Here is an 18,530-nt window from a genome sequence, read left to right as displayed (position 1 = left end):
TGAGACTGGACATTTTAGCGCAATCATCAATTTCTTACTCTTTGCCCATCTTTGTTCCACAAATCCTCTTCGTAATAATACAATCCATCATTGATAGCCTGTTCAAGATCCTGTGTCATCTTTACTCTTGTTGTCCAATCACCAGTACGATCATGACCTTCGTGTTTAGGTATCCTCGATGAATTCGGAACAGTCATTTGCGTAACTATTAAAAGCTTATTAACGTCCCTATCGGATAATTCATAGTCTTCGTCGTCCTCTGACCTGAAATAGAAATATTTCATTCTTTCAAAACAATTGAATTCAATTTAATCACAAACCCATCATCATATCCGTTAAAAGAACAATTCTCTCACCATTCGGAAAAAGCATTGTGCCGTCCAGTTGGAGGTGGTGTATCCAATTCTTCGTCAAATTGGAAATCCAATTCTTCTCGTTCCTCGTTTTTATGAATTCCAGGTTTTTCCTTATCTTCTGATTTTTCCCTATGCGAATGTTTCACTCTCCTTTTTACCTGTCACACCATATCACAAGCCATATATTACACCATACAATGTCATATCCTCATATATATATATATACATACATATACATGTACGTATACATATACACAGAAAAATGAAGAATTACGTGCACACGTGTAATAATGGATTTTGAATATATAAAAAATCTTGTGATTTTGTAAGAGAAAACTTTAATTAACAAGAATTACCTCTTTCCAACTGTTATCGGATGGCGACGAAGGTGCCAATGGTTTCTGATCGTCAATTTGTACTTTCGCTGGGGTACAATTCTCTATGTGCGTTTTATCATTCAAGATTATCGACTCGCTGCTACTCGACGATTCATTGGACAGCGGAGACAATTCATTACTCGATGGTTCAGGAAGAACGGAATTTGGTATTTCGACTATTTCATCTTTTCTCGATAGACCGTTTTCTCGTTGTTGACTTACTTGTTTACTCAATGCGAGCTTGCTTGTCAAGTCTACGGGTATAAATTCAGGCACATCCGGATTCAAACTATCGCCCATCGAGGATGAGATACTCTCAGATTCGCTTATTCTTCCTATAGTCGATAGTAATTGATAATTAGATTGGAGGATTCGTGGAATTGGGGGAACAGGAATCGATGATAAGGGTCTCGCAGCTGGATAAAATTCAGCCTCGGATGAAGGATGAATTACTTCGTTTCGAGAGGGTACCGATGCGTTGGACGAATCGGAATAAACGGGATTCCCAGCTGCATCCAGGATGGGCCACTTTAATGGATCGATCCTTGTTCTGACCTAAACACAGCGAATGAACGATCGTTGCAATAAAGGAGAGGGGGAGAGAGAGAAAAAGAGAGAGAGAGAGAGAGAGAGAGAGAGAGAAAGAGAGAGAAAGAGAGAGAGACTAAAGACCGACAGCATCTTTGATAAGTTCGTGTAAGGAGGTCTACTTTCAAACCCCATTCATTGGAATGGTGTCAGCGAATCCTCCTGAGTTTGTTCTAGCACAATAATTTCGTCCAATCGACTCATAGTGTAATTGGATATTCAACATTATTCGTGCTCAATCTTGATGGATCGATTCGATTTGGAGGAAAAGAAAAAACAATGATCTTACCTTAAATCCATCAACTAACTCCAATTTGTCAGATTCCGTTATAGCCTCGATCACCACAGACACATCAGTCGTTAAAGTTTGTACGCGATGAAAAGATGCGATCAATGTGATGGGCAAGAATCCTTGGGCGTCCATTTTGCGTCTCAAAAAAAAGTCACGTAATAGGTTCTCTTCACTGAAGTAATATTCTCTAAAAAAACAACGCAATCTTCATGAAGCTGTTTATCTATCTTGAAAAACATAAAGGAATTCTTAAGTGAAATTTACATTTGCTTTCTTATGCATTCTTTCAGAGTCGTTGTATCCATGTTAATGAAACTAGCACTGCTAAAATAAAAGGTTCCCATGTATGGCATCATGTACGCAGGATCGAGTGGACCAAATTTTTGCATCTACGAATAAAAATAATTATATCGTCAAACGTGCAAATTGAAAGTTTAATAAAAAAAAGGTGTTAAAGAATAAAGAATAAATGTTAAAAATTATCTTACCTGAGCATATTCTGCGGTATAATTGGAATAATCGTGATCATGTCTATGTCTAAAGTTACCACGAGACATGCCACCACGCCCACCGCGTCCTCTACCCCTAAAGTTTCGCCCACCTCGACCACCCCTAAAATTGTATCCTGGTCTATCGTATTCTCTATCTCGGCAGGTTTCTCCATCTTTAAAGAGGTAACACGAAAATAAAGAAGATATAAATAGAATGTAAGTTACAAACTAAAAATCACGTACAGTATGAAAGATATATAACTATCGTCGAGATTTCATATGAAAAACCAAACTGTATGACTAATATTATATATATTAATAATAAATTTTTGGAAATCTTTCGAACGAGGAAAAAGTGCCAAAGGCCAAACAGTCTCTCTCTCTCTCTCTCTCTCTCTCTCTCTCTCTCTCTCTCTCTCTCTCTCTCTCTCTCTCTCTCTCTCTCTCTCTCTCTCTCTCTCTCTCTCTCTCTCTCTCTCTCTCTCTCTCTCTCTCTCTCTCTCTCTCTCTCTCTCTCTCTCTCTCTCTCTCTCTCTCTCTCTCTCTCCGTATTAATATTATCGCAAGTATATCAAATAAATAATAAAATGCGGTTTAAAGGATTACCTTCGTTATTTTTTTCTCTTTGGTGTTGATATTTTGGCGAGCGTTCTCTCTTGCCTCTATTTTTTGTTATATCTATATCAAATGGAACCCACTTTTGTTTGTTCACTGGGGAATCATAAATGAATGAAATTATTAAAAAGAAAAAACAAAACAAAAGGAAAGAAGAAAAGAAGAAAGAAAAAAAAGAAAAAACGAAAAAAAAAGAAGAAAAGGAAGAAGAAAATTCGGATCGAAGAAAATATAATCCTAATGTTTACCTTTCTTTCTTTTCTCGCTACTGTCCGTGTGTTCATCGCTGTCATCCTGACATTGATTATCCTTGTTTTCCTTTCCTTTACTTTCAATCGCATGTCCATTACTTTCCTTCGCATTATTTTGCTCGGTAACACCATTTTGTTTCGAAGTTGTCACGGGTGTTTTCTTCTAAACCAGAACGAGCTTTGATATATATAAATACTCAGAAAAAATTGCACGCGAAACGTGCTAAGATATTCCATAAAACAGATAATAGTTATAGGATTAGTTATAGGAGTGTACGAGCATGTTTGTTTATCAGAGGAAGCAGAATCGAATACTCTGATAGTATAAAGTGTCTCTTATTTTTTCTAGCAAAAAGTATACGCTCGCAGAATAATATCATCTTTTCTACGGGCTCTAGCTTTTGCAAATTAATGAAATTAATTTCTAAATGAAATATTTATTAATGTAAATAAATGTCTATGTATAAGCAAAATTGAAAAAGGAAAAAGGAAAAAGAAAAAGAAAAAAAAAAGAAAAAGAAAAAAAAGAAAAAAAGAAAAATGAGAGTATGCCTAACCTCTTGAGCTCCCAACGTTGGCCAATCTCCGATATCCGTAAAATCGCTAGCCTAAAAGGAAAAAAAAAAAAAAAAAAAAAAAAAAAAAAAAGGATAAAGATGAAAACAAGGTATTATTACAACGTTCCCGAAACTATAATCCTCGTATTTTAACAGTAGAAACATACCCTTTGGTTGACTTTTCTTCTGTCTTTTAAGACTTTAACGATCGTTGGCTCGGCAGTGGTAGGAAGTCCATTTTCTAGAAAAGAACGATTAAGCGATTAAATAAATATATAAAAAAATGGCCGATTGATATTGATAGGGGAAAAAAAAAAAATTAATTATTTTTAAATACTTGAACATAAATGGTTAGAATATTGAAATAATAACAAATTCGCCAAGTACATGGTAAATAAGTGTATACAACGTTAAAAGGGATGCTTTCTTGCGAACACGTTATCGCCCTCGTTGATGACACGTGTTCGGTATATTAACAAGATTCCACTTGAATTATTATATTCTTATCGACACAATTATAACTTGTTCCAAATTGTGACCTCGATTATCTCTCTCTCTCTCTCTGTTTCCTCCCCCCTCTCCCTTTCCCTCTATCGACAACACGTGAACGTTTCTCGAATATTTTTATCTGTAACGTCCCACGTCACGAAAGAATGAGAGAAATCCGCGTTCGAGTTGTCGGCACCGAGTAGTAGTTTGACAATGAACATCGTTGCTCTATCTTTAGATTTTTCTTTTTTAACAATACATATAGAGAGAATTTATCGTTGACAAATTAAATATAATCATTTTGACTTTTCGATCTGAATATCTGTTTTCGTTCTATCAAAAGTGTTTCTGCTAAAATGAATCTCATCGGTAATTATGTTTTGAATTTCCCTCTGGCGAAAGAGGGCGGGAATTTTTGAAAACCCAGCGATGGCGCAGGGAGGTGGGTGGATGGGGTTCAGCGATCTCCCTCTATTCTGGTCTCTCTCTCTCTCTCTCTCTCTCTCTCTCTCTCTCTCTCTCTCTCTCTCTCTCTCTCTCTTTTTCTCAACCGACCATTTCTTGGCAACGTGACGCATTTCGGCTTTTTATCCATGCCAAACTGGTTGAGTTCGTTTGGAGGACACATGCATACGGATGGAGGGAGAGAGAAAGAGAGAGCCCAACGACGAGGACGATGGCACGTTGCCCTAAAACCCGAGCAGATCGCCACGCTAACAATGCTCGCGTCGACGCTGAAAACAATAAACAACGGCCCTAAATTGGAAAACAAGGAAGAAGGACGTTGTTCATCTCCGTGTCCTTCGTTAAAACGATAAAACGATTCTATCATAGACGAGGATAAGAAACGACTCACTTTGGAGGTCAGAGTTTTCCATCGTCGTGAAAACGTGGGTGGACGATCTGTTAAAACTGTTACGAAATACGATCAAGGCCGAATTGTATGATCGAAAAGGAAGGACGCTTTTGATACCTTTCAAAATCGCGTCGCGCGACTTATTTAACTTGATACTAAAAAATAAAATCAAATCTGAATGTGTACAAAAGGAGATATAGAGTACTTTTCGCGAGAATTAATTCACCAACTAGTAGATATGTTAAAATCGCAATTCGAACAGTAGAAATGAAGAAATAGAAGGGGGAAAAGGTAAAGACTCAATCACAAATAAGATTTTTCGAGAGCAATAGAAAATCGCTCGAAATCGCTTCGTTAAATTTTTGGGCGATGCACCTGTCAAATACAAGGGGACTTGATCCACCTGAAAAAGTGATATACCCCGAGGAAAGTTATAAAACGAACGAGGAGCCTCATCGTCAGCGCTTAAAAAGCGATTCCGCTGTAATTCTAAAGAATTTTCTTTCCGAAGAAAATCCAAAGAGTAACTATCGATTATAATATTTGTTTCGCGAGTAAAGAGAAATATATGCGGCATACGTATAAATAACGACTTGAGAGATAACTTTATCGTTACCTAAAAACCTTTCACACGGAGAGGAAATTTTTCCTTCTCGATTGTTCTTTTCCTTCTCTTTCCTACGATCAAATTACATATCGTATCGTACGATATAGAAAAGTAGGCGCGAAAAGTGCCTTGCGTAACGTAGAACGGTATTAAAAGTTAAAATATGAAAAGCCGCGCGAATAATAACAACGAACATAATAATAAAACATTTTTATACGAGCACACGATCTAAGGAGATCGTTGATACCGATTCGAGTATATATCTTTATAACCCGAGGACGTTACCCGAGTAATTCCTCGTAATAGAACGCGGCCTTTAAATGGTCGAGCATTCGTCGATCGAACAAATTGTGATTGGTCGAACGCAAATCCGTTTATACGTTTAAATGTACTTTCAAACGCGTCCTTCTGGGAAGGCTCTTTTACGATTCTTTTTAATATTTTTTTTCTTTTTTAACGCAGTACACGAAGAGCACGACATCCAAGTCAAGGTTTTTCTTTTTCTTTTATTTTCTTTTCTTTTCTTTTATTTTATTTTATTTTTTTTTTTTTAACTATCAAGTCGCTTTTACACTTCGTAAAAGACAATTTTACGTTTCGGCCGTAATCGTCGGAAAAAAAGAAAAAAAGAAAAAGAAAAAAAAATGCAATCGTTCATACTTTTTCCTTTTTCACAGGTCGAAGAAAAAGAAAGTGAATGGGAGAAGGAAAAAAAAAGAAAAGAAAATGCGGAAGGAGGAATCCTAACCTCATAGGATCAGATATTAAAAACGTATAAAACGATTTCTATTTCTTCTAGCCTCCAAATCTTCGTATGAAATCTTAAACGAGAATTCTCACGCAATAAGATTAACATCGAAATGTACAATATTTCACTGACCTTTCGATTCTATCCGTTTCGGCCTTCTCTATCTCGAAACTGGTTTCCTTTCCTGTACTCTCACTTTCTGCGACACATTTTAATATGGATCGAAAGAGCGCATTTACTGAACCACCAGATGCCGACGAATCGAATCGAATCGAATCGAATTGAATCAAAGACCAAGGAAACCTATTCATTTTTAACCTATCGTATTTCTAACCTATCAATTTTAGCTAAAATCGATCCCTGGGTATACGATTCGTGAAATCGTTGGACGTATTTCGTCATTTCGAGTAGATATCGATCGGGGAGAAGAGTAAGAATAAATAGAAGTTTCGGGAAGCTGAAGATGGAAAACGAGTAGCGTCGTTTTAAACGTCTGGATGTCGGCTAGAAAGAGACCGAGTGCCTAGAACGTGGTGTACCGTATAACTACGTAATATTGTTAGGCACGTCTCCGTAACTGCATTACGTGCGCACCGCGACTCTCTGTGCTACACAGTAGAAGTGTCAATGTCGTTGCCCTCCAACTTGCACGTTCTCCTATCTTTCTTCACGATCCTAAGATCGCCTTCTCTTATCTCTTTCAATCGAAAACGATGGAAGATACGATTCGAATGAATTTTGAAATTTTTTTCTTCTATGCAGTAGTAATCCTTCGCATTTATTAAAATACGACGTATACATATCGCCGTATTTTAACGAATCGAATATTAGCTTCGCTAACGTATATTTACTACGTATATCGGCGGATCGATCGGTTGAACAAGATTTACAAAGTCATTGCTAAATAAAACCATTGGCCGGCCAATACGTAGTTTCGAATCAACCCTTATTATTGTCGCGTATCGAGGAAGAAAGGGGGACGCGACCTGACTGTATCGAACAAACATCCCGCTACACGACGATCCCGGCCATTCTTCGTATACGTACAGAGGAATATTACGTAGTGGAATAAACATCAGAAAAGAAGGAGAAAGAAAGAAAAAAATTTACGTAATTTACGTAACTTTGAATTATAGGGAAAAAGACGACAACGTGTCAATTTTCTATATCATCACCTGCCCTCTTTCTTGCCACGTATGCTAGGCATAGTTGTACGTTAACTCGAATACACTCGAACTACGATTGGATCTTTTTTAAGTGTACTATTATCATTATCGGCTTATCAGATAGCTCTCTTGTAACAAAATTAAACGGGCGCGAATTTTCGCGATTACATTCGATCGAACGGTCTCCCTGTCCAAAAGAATCACATCGCAACAGGATTTTTCTTGTTTTCTCGCAAAAAGGGGACCGAGTTAAACGCCGTAAAAACCGTAATCTTTAATATCGATTATCATTCATAATCGACGATTCAGAATTTCCCCGATTTATCCGAATCAGATATTTATCGTCATCCCCTTTAACTTTCTGCGACAATTCGAAAATGCGTTTCTATTTTCATTGTAAGTTTCGTAACACGCGTATAATAGACTGACAAATTATACGCGCGCGCAATGTACGCAGCAACGTGCGTCTCTGCCTTGGAATTAGCGATATATAAGGAGTTAGTTAATGAATGTTCGAAAAATTTTTAATCACCCACGAATTAAATAATTAATTTGTCTTACAATAGATACGTTTCAGTCAATCATACATCACGCACCTCGAATGCAATATCGTTTATACGACCGTTGACGCATTAAATCTATACGATTATACTTAAAATCGATAATATTATTGCTCGTAGTAAAAAATAACTTTAAATACTATCTTCAATCATTTCTACTCAATACACGATCGATTTATAGTTTTAACATATGTTAAAGTAATAATTATGATTATCGCATCTTTGATTGAGACACGTTAATAATATTTTGGCGAAAACGACAAATCAATAAAAATTCATCCTTTAATGGTAGAAAGAATAAGAGATGATATCGATATTTGATCTATATCTTGGGGAGTTTTAGAAAATGCGTCCCTGGACTTACCTATTATACCTTGTTGTAAGCGTTGTTGCTGCGGTTGCAATACTCTCTTCTCCTTTACGCTTGGTTTGTCCGTAGAGACCGAAGTGTTCGTGCTAGAAGCAGCGACGGGTTGTTGAACGGAAGATTGAAGAGGTTTCGTTTTATTCCAAGGATTGACGGCAGGTAAGGGAGCCTCCACGTACTTCACTGGAGCAGACGCTTGGACTTGGTTATCTTCTCGAGTCTCTTTTTCTCTAATACCTTCCTTATTATTGAGAATATGTTCGATCCCATTCCTATCGGTTCGATCTCTATCCTTGATCGTTCTCTCTTTACTACCGTCGCTAATACCACGCAATCTATTTCTGTGATCACGATGTCTATGACGTTCCCTGTGTTCTCTCTGTTGTTCTCTCAATTTTTCTTTCCTCCGAGCGCTCTTAGGAGCAACAGTTTGAAACTCTCCATCGCTTCCAATATCCCCATTATTTAATTTTTCTTGTTCCGATATCACTGTATTAGATACAATATCCGGTTGACCGTGTACGATCTCCTTTTTCATTGAAGACTTTTCAGATATATCAATGCCAATCTGAAACTCATTCTGACATTTATCAACTCTAAGTTGTTGTTGTTGCTGCGGTTGTGTGGCTGTCGCAAATCGTCTCCCAGTTCTCTGATACGATTTACCCTTGGCAGGAAGATTTTGCGAGACAATGCGTTCTTTAACGGTCGTATTGGCCTGACGCGCGGCAAATTGGCCGCCTATATTCTCCTTATTGTTTCCTTTGCTCGAGGATACTACCCTGCTGGTAGTAGTTTCGTTCGAGGCAGCTTTGGGATTGACTACACTTGCATAGGATACCCCGGGGCCCTCCTCTCGCTCGGTACTTCCCTGAGCGCCGCTGCTGACCACCTTCGCCGCCATCTTGAATCGCACGCGCGGAGACACAAAAACACGAGGCAGCAGCAGCAGCAGCAGCAGCAATGGGGTGGTCCCACCTCCTCTATATACTTCGTAGTCGTACCTCTCTCTCTCTCTCTCTCTCTATCTCTATCTCTACCTATATCTATCTCAGTCTTGCGACGCGGGGTTTTTTCCTTCTTTCGATTCTTCCAAAGTTTCTCACTTCCGTTTAAAATTTATCGAAACAACACTAGTTACTTTCCAACGGGGAAGAAATGTAAGATAACACAAGTACTCGCCGGTTTCATGAATGACTCACCCGTCGATTTATCTTCTTGTTCGGTAGGAAAGAGAAAAGGAGAGGTGAGAATCCTAACCACGAATGTATTTCCGATCACTCAGGCCATTAATAAAGTAATGTTACCATCGTGCCGTGCTTCGAGCGCATGGTGGTATTCGGCCGGTGTGTGAAATATCGTTAAGAACGATGAGAACACCCGCGCGCTCTAGCTTGCCTTCCCCCCACTCTCTCAGTTTAGCTCTATTCGTCGATTGTTAAATGTTGCACGCAGGGACAATACACACCCAACACCCCCACGCGGTTGCAGCCGTCGTTCTCTTCCTTGGTGTATATCCGCTGTTATGCTCGTGTAATGTCGCGTCGTACTTTTCTTCCCGGTATGAACTCGCGCACGCGCGTCCTCGAACTTTCTTACTAGACTTTTTGCCGTGTCGTGGCGAAAGTACTACGGACGAAATGGGTACTGCCAGCGCCGGTACGGTGCCACGCGAGAGACGATTCGAGAATCCCTCCCTCCCTCCCTCCCTCTCTCCTTCTCTCTCTCTCTTATTCCTTCTTCTTCTTCCTACTCTAACCTTTCACCACGTGCGCCTTTTAAAATTCTCCTATGTCTCAAATAATATTCTTTTTTTCTATTCAAGGAGATGCTTGTTTCTTTTTCTCTACGAAATGCACACCGCTGACTCGTCCTTTTTCAAATGAGGGATGATAAAGGAAAAGCAAAGAAAAAGAGAGGGAGAGGGAGAGGGAGAGAGAGAGAGAGATTTCGTATTCGTAAGGTCTTTCGTATCTTGCTCGTCTCGTTCTGCTTGCTCAATGACGATAAACGATCTTTCTGACTTCGTGTACTTTCCTCTGAACGAACGAAAATACACCTTCCCGAATTAAACGAGTACGTACCGTATGTGCCGAGAGACGACGATAACGAGCAGAGCAAAAGTGGTAGAATACCGGGGAGACTCGTTTTATCTTCGAAACGAATTTATCTTCTTTTATGGTTATACTTGTACACCGTGTAATGTTTCTTCTCATTCGTCGTATCGTCGCCGTAGATTCTTTCTTCTTTGATTCGTAATGTCTAGCAACATTGTCGTAGCGTTGCGCTCTCGTGTATTACGTAAACACGGCGCATTTTCGACAATCCTTTTTCACAAGAAAGCAGTTCGTAAAACACATGTGGCCAACGATGCCTCCTGGCCTCTAAGCGAGCCGCTCGACGGACTTCCTGTTCCTTCTTAAAGCGTCGCACGGTGGCGCCACCGGTTCTTCCTCCTTCGATTGTTTCGCGGGAAACTTCAAACGCGAATTCTATTCATTCGGACCAAGAAGAATATGTACCTCCTTATACGCGTTTTAACAAAATTCCCTTACCTGGGAGAAAAGAAAGAAAAAGCAAGTCTTTTCGTCTGTGCGACGATAAAATATAAGATCGACGAAAATTTGATAATTAAATGATATTGGGGTAAAATTATTGGCGCATTGTCAATTTCAACCCTAGCTCCGACATATATAATACTTTTAACATTTTTATTCCTTTTCTTTTTTCCTTTATCTTTTTTATTTCACAATAACAAGTTATTGTAAATTATTGTTTTGTAATGCATGTACTAGTTTACGCACCGGTTTTACGTACAAAGAAAACACAACTCTTATCCCAGTGTAAATATGTATATTCTTATATAAATACGGCAGAGACAAAATTCTTGCCCGTTGAAAAAACTTGGCAAAAAATACAATTCCAATCGCCTCGTCGGAAGTGATCCTAACTACTCCGTATAATAATAATATAAAACTAGCGATTTGGCCGATCGACAGTTCGGTTTACATTCAAAATGTTACGCCTTTCGTGCAATATATATATATATATATATATATATATATATATATATATATATATATATGTGTGTATATATATATATATATATATATATATATATATATATATATATATATACATTCTTTTTTCATATTTTTATAAACAGCGACATATTAACGATGACTTTTTTAACGACGATTAGACATTCGTTTTCTTTATTTTAAACATAAATTTTCAACTATTTCCTCTGTCATAAAAATATCACGTATTGTCAACTAACGTCTAGAGGATATTTTTTCAATGACCGCTGAAATGCTTCGGCAATTGTCGATCTAAAAGAAAGAACAAAAAAAAGAAGAGAAAAAAGATAAAAAGAAATAAAAATAAACCATCCGTTATATTATATATATATGGGATTAACTTGGGATTAATTTAACAAGATAAATCTATACCTAAAAACTTTTTGGTGAAGAAGATATGCGCTCACATGACCGGCGTCGATGTAGCGTATCTCAGCTCCAGGCCAAATTTTTTCTAAACTCATACAACTATCTCGTGGAACATAAGCGTCGTTACGCGCACAGACAGCTATTATGAGTTCCGTATCGACGGGAACTTCGAAATTTTTTAAATGCGTACACTCGTCCATTATACCACGCATAAATTGCAAGGCTTCTTTCTCGCGCCACTTCCCGTCTGAAAATAGTGGGTGCTTCGATACGGGAAATAAACAAACACCTGTTGCCAAAAAAGAAAAAAAAGAAAAGAAAAGAAAAAAAGAAAGAAAAGAAAGAAAAAAAAAGAAAAGAAAAAAATCTCAATATTACCATGCTCACGTTTATTTTTACAATAATGTAATCTTCGATTAGTTAAATTCAATTGAGTGACGTGTTAAATCGAATTATTTGAAAATTGCAACTTACGACGAAATGTTCTTCATACACACGTACTTACGTAAGCAACGTAACGAAATATAAAATAAAAAACAATATCATAACTCCATAATTGTACTTAAACTAATGGGGGACAATAATGGTCGTTTGTTTGGTTAATGTCGTTAGAGAAAGACGTTTATAATGTTGAAATCAACGGATACAAATTGGTACGTTCTCTTACCCTTGGGTGCCTCTAAATTGTTTGATTTAAATTTCTTCGATATAAGGTTCAGAGAAAACAATTTCGCCGCGGATTTTTCCTCTGCTACTTGACGCATCATATCGTTTCCTTTGCTCCTTTTGTACGCACTATCTAGGCAATTATTATCAATTTCGTTCTCAATTTTATCGTTAATTTTATTGTCATTCAGTCCAGCATCGTCCCTAGAAGTAATAAGGCCGTCTTCTTCGTCATTACTCTTTCGAAATTCATTCTTCAATCTATTTATTCTATTCATGCTAGCAGGATAATGTTTCGCGAAATGTTGCCCAGCCAAGAATGCTTCCTATAAATGCAGAAACCAATTAACCAAAGGCCATCGATTAGACCAAAAGAAATATATACCGAGGAAAGTAATTTATCGAATGGATTTACCTCTTCTTCGATGACTTTCACCATTTTTGCAAGATCATTCTGATAAATTTCATTAGAGAAATATTGGCTTTCTAAGAGATTCCAGTTTATTGAAGCACTCATAACGCCTTCTGTGAAGACAGGCGAGGCTGTCGACCAAGAAAGACACGGTACCAGAGCTATGGGTTTTGGCCAGTTTGTAGCGGCCAACGATGCCATCTATAAAATAAAGGGTGTTATTCATAAGGAGAAAGAAAACACTTGTCCTCACTTTACTATATATATATATATAACCAATAAAAGATACTAACGTGTCCGCCCATCGATAGACCTGTCAGACCCAACGGTCCGAATCCTTGTTGTTCGCACCAATTCAATAAAACAATCGACTCCATTATTAAGCATCCACCCATAATAAATATGTCGCTCACATTATGTAGACTCGAGCGTCTATGCAAGGTCAAGGAAAAGTTTCAATAAGGACGCTATAACAACTTTCAGAATTAATGGACAATTTTATCTAGTACAAACCTTGAAGAACTGATTTCTTACATTTGATTTTTTGGCTTTCTTAATCCATAAAACGGATTTTCCAGAAGTATAGAAGCGATTCCAGATTCTTTAAGCAAAGGTTTGGCAATCAAGTTCCTCCGCCGCCAAAAAAACTAATTTAGAAGTAAGATATAAGAAAAGAAAACAAAAGAGGGCAAACGAAATATGATAAAAATGTTTTTTCGCCCTAAGCAAGGCGAAGCAATATTCTTCATCGAAAGATAATGAAACATACATGATCTCCTGTACCAGCAAGATGCAAACAAATGGGTTTTACTTTATAAGAGTCCCATCCACGCGGTAAAATAACTTGGAAATATGCAGTTTTTGTTTTCTCCGGCATCATTCCTGATAGGTACAGATCAAAAGGGGAAGTAAAGGAACCTTCTATTATATGACAGTCCGACCATTGTTCGTCCTTTTAAGTAGACATAAGAGAAATATCATTTTGTGGTATACGCAGACTGTACGCAATTTCAATACGAGATAATTGACTATCTGTATTAGATCGTAACATACCTTTGTTATGTTTATCGGATAATTACGAGGTATGAGATTGTAACAGGTTTCTCGGTTGGCTATGACCTTCCTAAACTCGAATATCCTGAAATAAAAAGACATGGTAAAATTTATTCTACGTACAGGATTTGCCTTTAATCTCATATAACTTATTAACAACTATTGAGTTGTTCCATTTATCAACTTTATATAATGCACGTGAATGAATTCTGAAAAACTGTTGCTTTATAAGTTTTATTTAAACTTGCCTTTTCAAATTCTGAGGATTGCCCCATCCCTTTGTAAAGAATTTTGTCAGAAGGATACTTCTATAAACGGCATCCAAACGACTCGGAGGCATCATTTATGAATTAAATCGATATTTGTATGGATCTATAATCGGACTCTGGTGGAAAATAACTTTTGTACACTTGAAGATTCAATGCAGATTCAAATCCATTTTTGTATTTGTTCACAATCGAGGATTTTTTCATTGAATCGAGCATCCCTTAAAGAGGTTATGATTTCGATTGACTATATGAGATATTGCGATTTGCCTTTGTCGTTCCAAAGAAAGATTTTCATACGTTGAACGGATAGACCAATCAGAGAAGGCGAAAGAAAAAGGCGCTTACGTATGGTACGTTACGTATTACGCATGCGCGATCGAACTTTCTATTTATTCGCGTACCGATTAACAAAGGCCTTTCAAACGTCCTTTCCAAGTGTCACCTCGTTCAAGAATTATTTTACACGTCACTCCTCGAGCTTTTTTACTTTACGAATCTATTACATATGATATATCCTCTACGTATCCAGATATCCTACGTATCCTCTACGTATCATCGATAACATTAACGACATTAAAGAAGTTGTATAATCGAACTATGCTCCAATTAATCAAATGGTTACTCAACAATTTTTAATCTGCTCTTTGATACTGCCGCTGCAATCATATCATAATACATGAAATGTTACATTAATATTATATTGCGAAGAAATGGAAGGAAAGAATATTTTCTTAATAATAGTCGTTTATTTTCTTAATAATAGTACAATTCTTAATAATAATAAGATAATAAGATTTAAATATTTCATTTTTTTTTCTTTTTTTTTTAGCATCGCATTTAGCGAAAATTAGCGTCGTCCCGTACACAAATGCATTATCATTTACCAACGGAAACGTGCAATAGCGAATCCATCGATTTTCTCTTCAATTCGGCAATTTTCGAATCGTCGAAATTGAGAGCATTGTCAAGCAACGAATTAAAAAATTTATTAACGAAACGCCGTATAAACGAATATTTCAATCCGTATTGTAGGAAATATCTGTAAGATAATGAGAAATGCAGATCGTTTGCTATTGGAGAGGGACGATAACTATAGTAACATTAAATCGTTATAGCAGAGGTTTACTTACTTATTTAAATAGTAAACGATCCGTTGATAGTAACTCAACGAAAAGTATAAAGACGGCATTTCGATATTAATTATATCGGCAACGCACAAGATTACTGTCTCAAAGTTATAATTGGACATAAAATAAGAATTTCCTTCGATTATGCATCTTATCATATGTTCCCATTGTGGCTCGAGTCTTTGAAACGCAGGTTTCACCAATTCGTCTATATAGCTTTGGCAACGATCCTTTACGTCTTTCAAACTGCCCCGACAAATATTTATCCTTTTCGTGAAGGAAAGAAAAGAAAATATATCTCTTATTATGGTCGCCCTCTCAATTACATTACATCACGATTGATATTATAATTATCATATCGATTGGCTAGCAAAAAACGTAATATCGTAAGCCAATGCATGCGATAATCGTGCGCGTTCATATGTGCCAATACCAATTCATTTTTCCAACTTATTGAATCTTTATTTATTTTTATTTTAATTATTTTTATTTTAATTTTAATTAGAAATAAGAGAGGAATTTAACCTTGTTTATAACTTTCGTAAGATATTGTGAATTCTGAGAAATCTCTCTAATGAAGAATTATAAACCCAGGAAGAAGAAGAAAGGAACATCAAGATAATCGATTATTATGCGCCTAATCTAACGAGTGATTGTCGTCTTTGGAAATAGAAATAGGAAATCTCATTTAGGAAAATTATTATGTTATTCGAGATAAATCTGTTATTAGAAAGTGATCGCGTCAAATAACTTTGGCTCCGTTCGGTATTGTTTACGCAAATAGAAATGGCATCGTATCCGCTCTCATGTGCCAATCGATCGAGCTATCTCTCCGTTTCATTTTACAACAATAATCTTTAATAGTACAAAGCTTTCAATTCTGCCAATGTTAATAAACAAAATGTTTAATAAACATCAAAAGCAATAGTGCGTAATTACGTTATAAAATCTCTTGCAAACAGTTAGAAATAAGAATACTTATTGCCTTCGATTCTTTCATTAATTTCCTTGTACGAACAACTCTTCTTTTTTTCTTTTCGACTATATTAGAATATTTCTGGGAATAATTTAGTGTAATAACGTATTAACGAGTTCGATTGATCGCATGATCATTAGATTAGATATTCAAATTATTTTTCTTCATGGAAAGAAAAGGAAACGATAAAAAGTTCAATTTACTTGTCGTCCACTCCCAAGAGATAACCGATACATCTCCAAACGTAACAAAAATTTTCGAGATCCTCGTCTATCACCGGATAAATACCAAAACGATGAGGGAAAAGTATGGGCAGGCCCATAAACCCGAAAAGAGTATAGTTCATCTCAATTTGATTAATTCTCATTAAATTTCTACACAAATGTTTCGAATGTTCTGCATATATACGAGCCGAGAACGAGTCTGGTGGCAATATCATGGAAAAATCATCTGTTATAAATCGAAAAGCCGGACAGTAAGGATCTTTTATAGTACTCATAGATTCCATTTCCTTGCAATCGAGTTCACTGATTTTTTTGCTCACAGCAAGATGCATTCTCTTGACTGTTTGAATGTCTTTGTACGCTTTCGTATCTTCGCACCAAGGATCTTCCATGTACCAGTTGCGTATACGTTGACTGGTCGACAAATATCTTCAACGACGATTATTTTATTTAATACTTTTCCTTTTTCACCATTAACGCAAGCAACTCTAATAATTCTATGATAAACTCTCTAAAGTCTATTATCATTTTAGGATTTACCTTTTGAACGCTAAATAAGGCGTGTGAGATTTCTGCGTCATTATCATCGTTTGCAGACCATCAGCATGGCAAAGCAGACAGAACAAACCGTATAACTGTCCTATGAAAAGTCCGGCCAAATTATTGCGAGCGAAATGTTGGCCCCTTTGAAACTTTTTTAAATCTAGCCAGTCAGGTTTTTCGGAAGACGGTCTGTCATGATATCCAGGAAAATTCGAATAGTAAAAACTTTCCAAATGTATATCCGAGATCAAATGCAGACGTTCCCCTAACATATCTTCGAGTTCTTTTCGCATTTCGTCGTAACTTTGCTTGGCGATTTTATTACGAAAATCTACGTCACGGTATAACTTGTTCATCAACAATTCAAACAACTCTTTTTCCTCGCTTGTCTCTTCGATTTCCATCTTTTTTAATTTTTTTCGTCCACTAGTTTTTCTCTCACAAAGTCTTCTTTATTTCTTAAACCGTGTTTACACGAAGCCTAATGTCAAAGAACTAAACGATTACTATTACTGTTCGTAATAATTTAAGGCTTCTCTTTCTAGATAAACATTTAGAAATTGATTTATCGTTGGAGGTGATACTTAATCTTTTGAAAATGAAGGAGGTTATCTCCATACGATGTTTTATAAAAAAGTCATTTCAATTGCGTTTAAGATTTACGAAAAAAAAACATTCATTTCATATTATTATATCTGTAATAGAAAGTTTCATTTGTATAATGTATCTTTCACGAAACAATATAATTATCGTTTAAGTAAAGATTATGACGATTGCTAGATTATTCCTATATAAAATTTGAAAATAAAATAAATAAATGATAATTTCTCTTGGTAATTTCAATAATTTTTACAGAAAGTAAAACTTTCTACGACTACCAAGGACAAAGTTCAATTACGTAGGAACAATTTCTCTCAATCGCAATAATAAACAAAAAGTTTATTGTTGTAATTATTGTTACGTCGCATTATTTATTCAAACGAATCAAGAACATTGTATAAGAGAGATAAATATAGATAACGATAATGGAAGATGAAGAACTATTATTTCTGACATTAACCAAAAGATTCGTTGTTATTACTTTTCTGCGAACACTCGTACATCTAAAATTTATTGTCGTTTGTATAATATTTATTTATCAAGAGTACAGGCTGTTTATTAATTGTCATACTTACGATCAACAGTAGGTTCACGAATTAATTAAATATTTTTAATATTTTCTTTTCTTTCATAAAGTACTGAATGCTAATGGAAGCTCCAAGCGTATCTAGATTGTGGCCACGTTATACTTGCTCGTTCCGTTGCATAACTAATTTTTATCCTGGGTATCTATCGATGATGCACTTCTACGGTCCGGATTATTAAGCATGCGCCGGTGATCTACTACCTAAGACCTATATTTATTTAAATGTATATAAATAGAATTATCTTTTTAATTTGAGAATCAATGTGTCTACATAAAACTATGATTCTATATTCGAAGGAGATACG

The 18,530-nt window shown here is 36.4% G+C and overlaps 3 protein-coding genes across 15 annotated transcripts in view; all 3 read right to left on the bottom strand.

Moving 5' to 3' along the window:
- Positions 1–10,732, bottom strand: part of LOC124954396 (la-related protein 1B) — a 31,573-nt gene extending 20,841 nt beyond the window's left edge. For 3 of the 4 annotated variants that reach the window (XR_007102544.1, XR_007102543.1, XM_047507289.1), the window contains exons 1-11: positions 8,318–10,732; positions 3,695–3,768; positions 3,528–3,578; positions 2,968–3,133; positions 2,711–2,815; positions 2,102–2,277; positions 1,878–2,002; positions 1,611–1,800; positions 713–1,288; positions 357–514; positions 39–264 (exon numbers count right to left, since the gene is read on the bottom strand). Coding sequence is in view for 2 of the 4 variants with exons in the window: in XM_047507289.1 (XP_047363245.1) it covers positions 39–264; positions 357–514; positions 713–1,288; positions 1,611–1,800; positions 1,878–2,002; positions 2,102–2,277; positions 2,711–2,815; positions 2,968–3,133; positions 3,528–3,578; positions 3,695–3,768; positions 8,318–9,224 (2,754 nt within the window). In the remaining 2 variants the exon portion in view is untranslated. The remainder of the gene's footprint in view (positions 1–38; positions 265–356; positions 515–712; positions 1,289–1,610; positions 1,801–1,877; positions 2,003–2,101; positions 2,278–2,710; positions 2,816–2,967; positions 3,134–3,527; positions 3,579–3,694; positions 3,769–8,317) is intronic. The other variant, XM_047507290.1, reaches the window with a different exon arrangement.
- Positions 10,733–11,144: 412 nt separating this feature from the next.
- LOC124954408 (protein ABHD18) lies at positions 11,145–14,448 on the bottom strand. 6 transcript variants are annotated; one of them, XM_047507329.1, is made up of 9 exons: positions 14,149–14,448; positions 13,901–13,985; positions 13,617–13,799; positions 13,382–13,494; positions 13,141–13,279; positions 12,851–13,048; positions 12,437–12,761; positions 11,773–12,058; positions 11,145–11,652 (listed from the first exon to the last, which is right to left on the bottom strand). In XM_047507329.1, exons 1-9 carry the CDS (start codon positions 14,241–14,243, stop codon positions 11,592–11,594), a joined length of 1,485 nt encoding a protein of 494 aa, XP_047363285.1. In that variant the 5' UTR covers positions 14,244–14,448; the 3' UTR covers positions 11,145–11,591. The 6 variants fall into 6 exon arrangements, with proteins under 6 accessions (XP_047363285.1, XP_047363286.1, XP_047363291.1 ...); XM_047507330.1 differs by having other exon boundaries at positions 11,146–11,652; positions 11,773–12,016; XM_047507331.1 differs by lacking the exon at positions 11,145–11,652 and adding an exon at positions 12,244–12,269 and having other exon boundaries at positions 11,828–12,058; positions 14,149–14,447.
- Positions 14,449–14,895: 447 nt separating this feature from the next.
- LOC124954410 lies at positions 14,896–18,372 on the bottom strand. Of its 5 annotated transcripts, none has more exons than XM_047507341.1 (6): positions 18,215–18,372; positions 18,121–18,142; positions 17,037–17,520; positions 16,476–16,925; positions 15,300–15,563; positions 14,896–15,208 (listed from the first exon to the last, which is right to left on the bottom strand). In XM_047507341.1, exons 3-6 carry the CDS (start codon positions 17,441–17,443, stop codon positions 15,046–15,048), a joined length of 1,284 nt encoding a protein of 427 aa, XP_047363297.1. In that variant the 5' UTR covers positions 17,444–17,520; positions 18,121–18,142; positions 18,215–18,372; the 3' UTR covers positions 14,896–15,045. The 5 variants fall into 5 exon arrangements, with proteins under 5 accessions (XP_047363297.1, XP_047363296.1, XP_047363293.1 ...); XM_047507340.1 differs by having other exon boundaries at positions 17,037–17,580; positions 18,215–18,371; XM_047507337.1 differs by lacking the exon at positions 18,121–18,142 and having other exon boundaries at positions 17,037–17,734; positions 18,215–18,368.
- Positions 18,373–18,530: the final 158 nt, after the last annotated feature.

Source organism: Vespa velutina, chromosome 15 (assembly GCF_912470025.1).
Source record: "Vespa velutina chromosome 15, iVesVel2.1, whole genome shotgun sequence".
NCBI classification, from domain to species: Eukaryota; Metazoa; Arthropoda; class Insecta; order Hymenoptera; family Vespidae; genus Vespa; species Vespa velutina.
This window is presented reverse-complemented; position numbering and strand designations above follow the sequence as displayed.

Excerpts from the sequence above, each read along its gene's own strand:
- LOC124954408 (XM_047507329.1), bottom strand. The coding sequence starts at position 14,243 with ATGATGCCTCCGAGTCGTTTGGATGCCGTTTATAGAAGTATCCTTCTG. Across the intron at positions 13,800-13,900 it reads ATCCGATAAACATAACAAAG|GACGAACAATGGTCGGACTG; the intron begins GTATGTTACGAT and ends TCTACTTAAAAG. Across the intron at positions 13,280-13,381 it reads AGAAAGCCAAAAAATCAAAT|ACGCTCGAGTCTACATAATG; the intron begins GTAAGAAATCAG and ends GACCTTGCATAG.
- LOC124954410 (XM_047507341.1), bottom strand. The coding sequence starts at position 17,443 with ATGGAAATCGAAGAGACAAGCGAGGAAAAAGAGTTGTTTGAATTGTTG. Across the intron at positions 15,564-16,475 it reads CTCTTGGGAGTGGACGACAA|GATAAATATTTGTCGGGGCA; the intron begins GTAAATTGAACT and ends CTTCACGAAAAG. Across the intron at positions 15,209-15,299 it reads ATCGTTTACTATTTAAATAA|ATATTTCCTACAATACGGAT; the intron begins GTAAGTAAACCT and ends ATTATCTTACAG.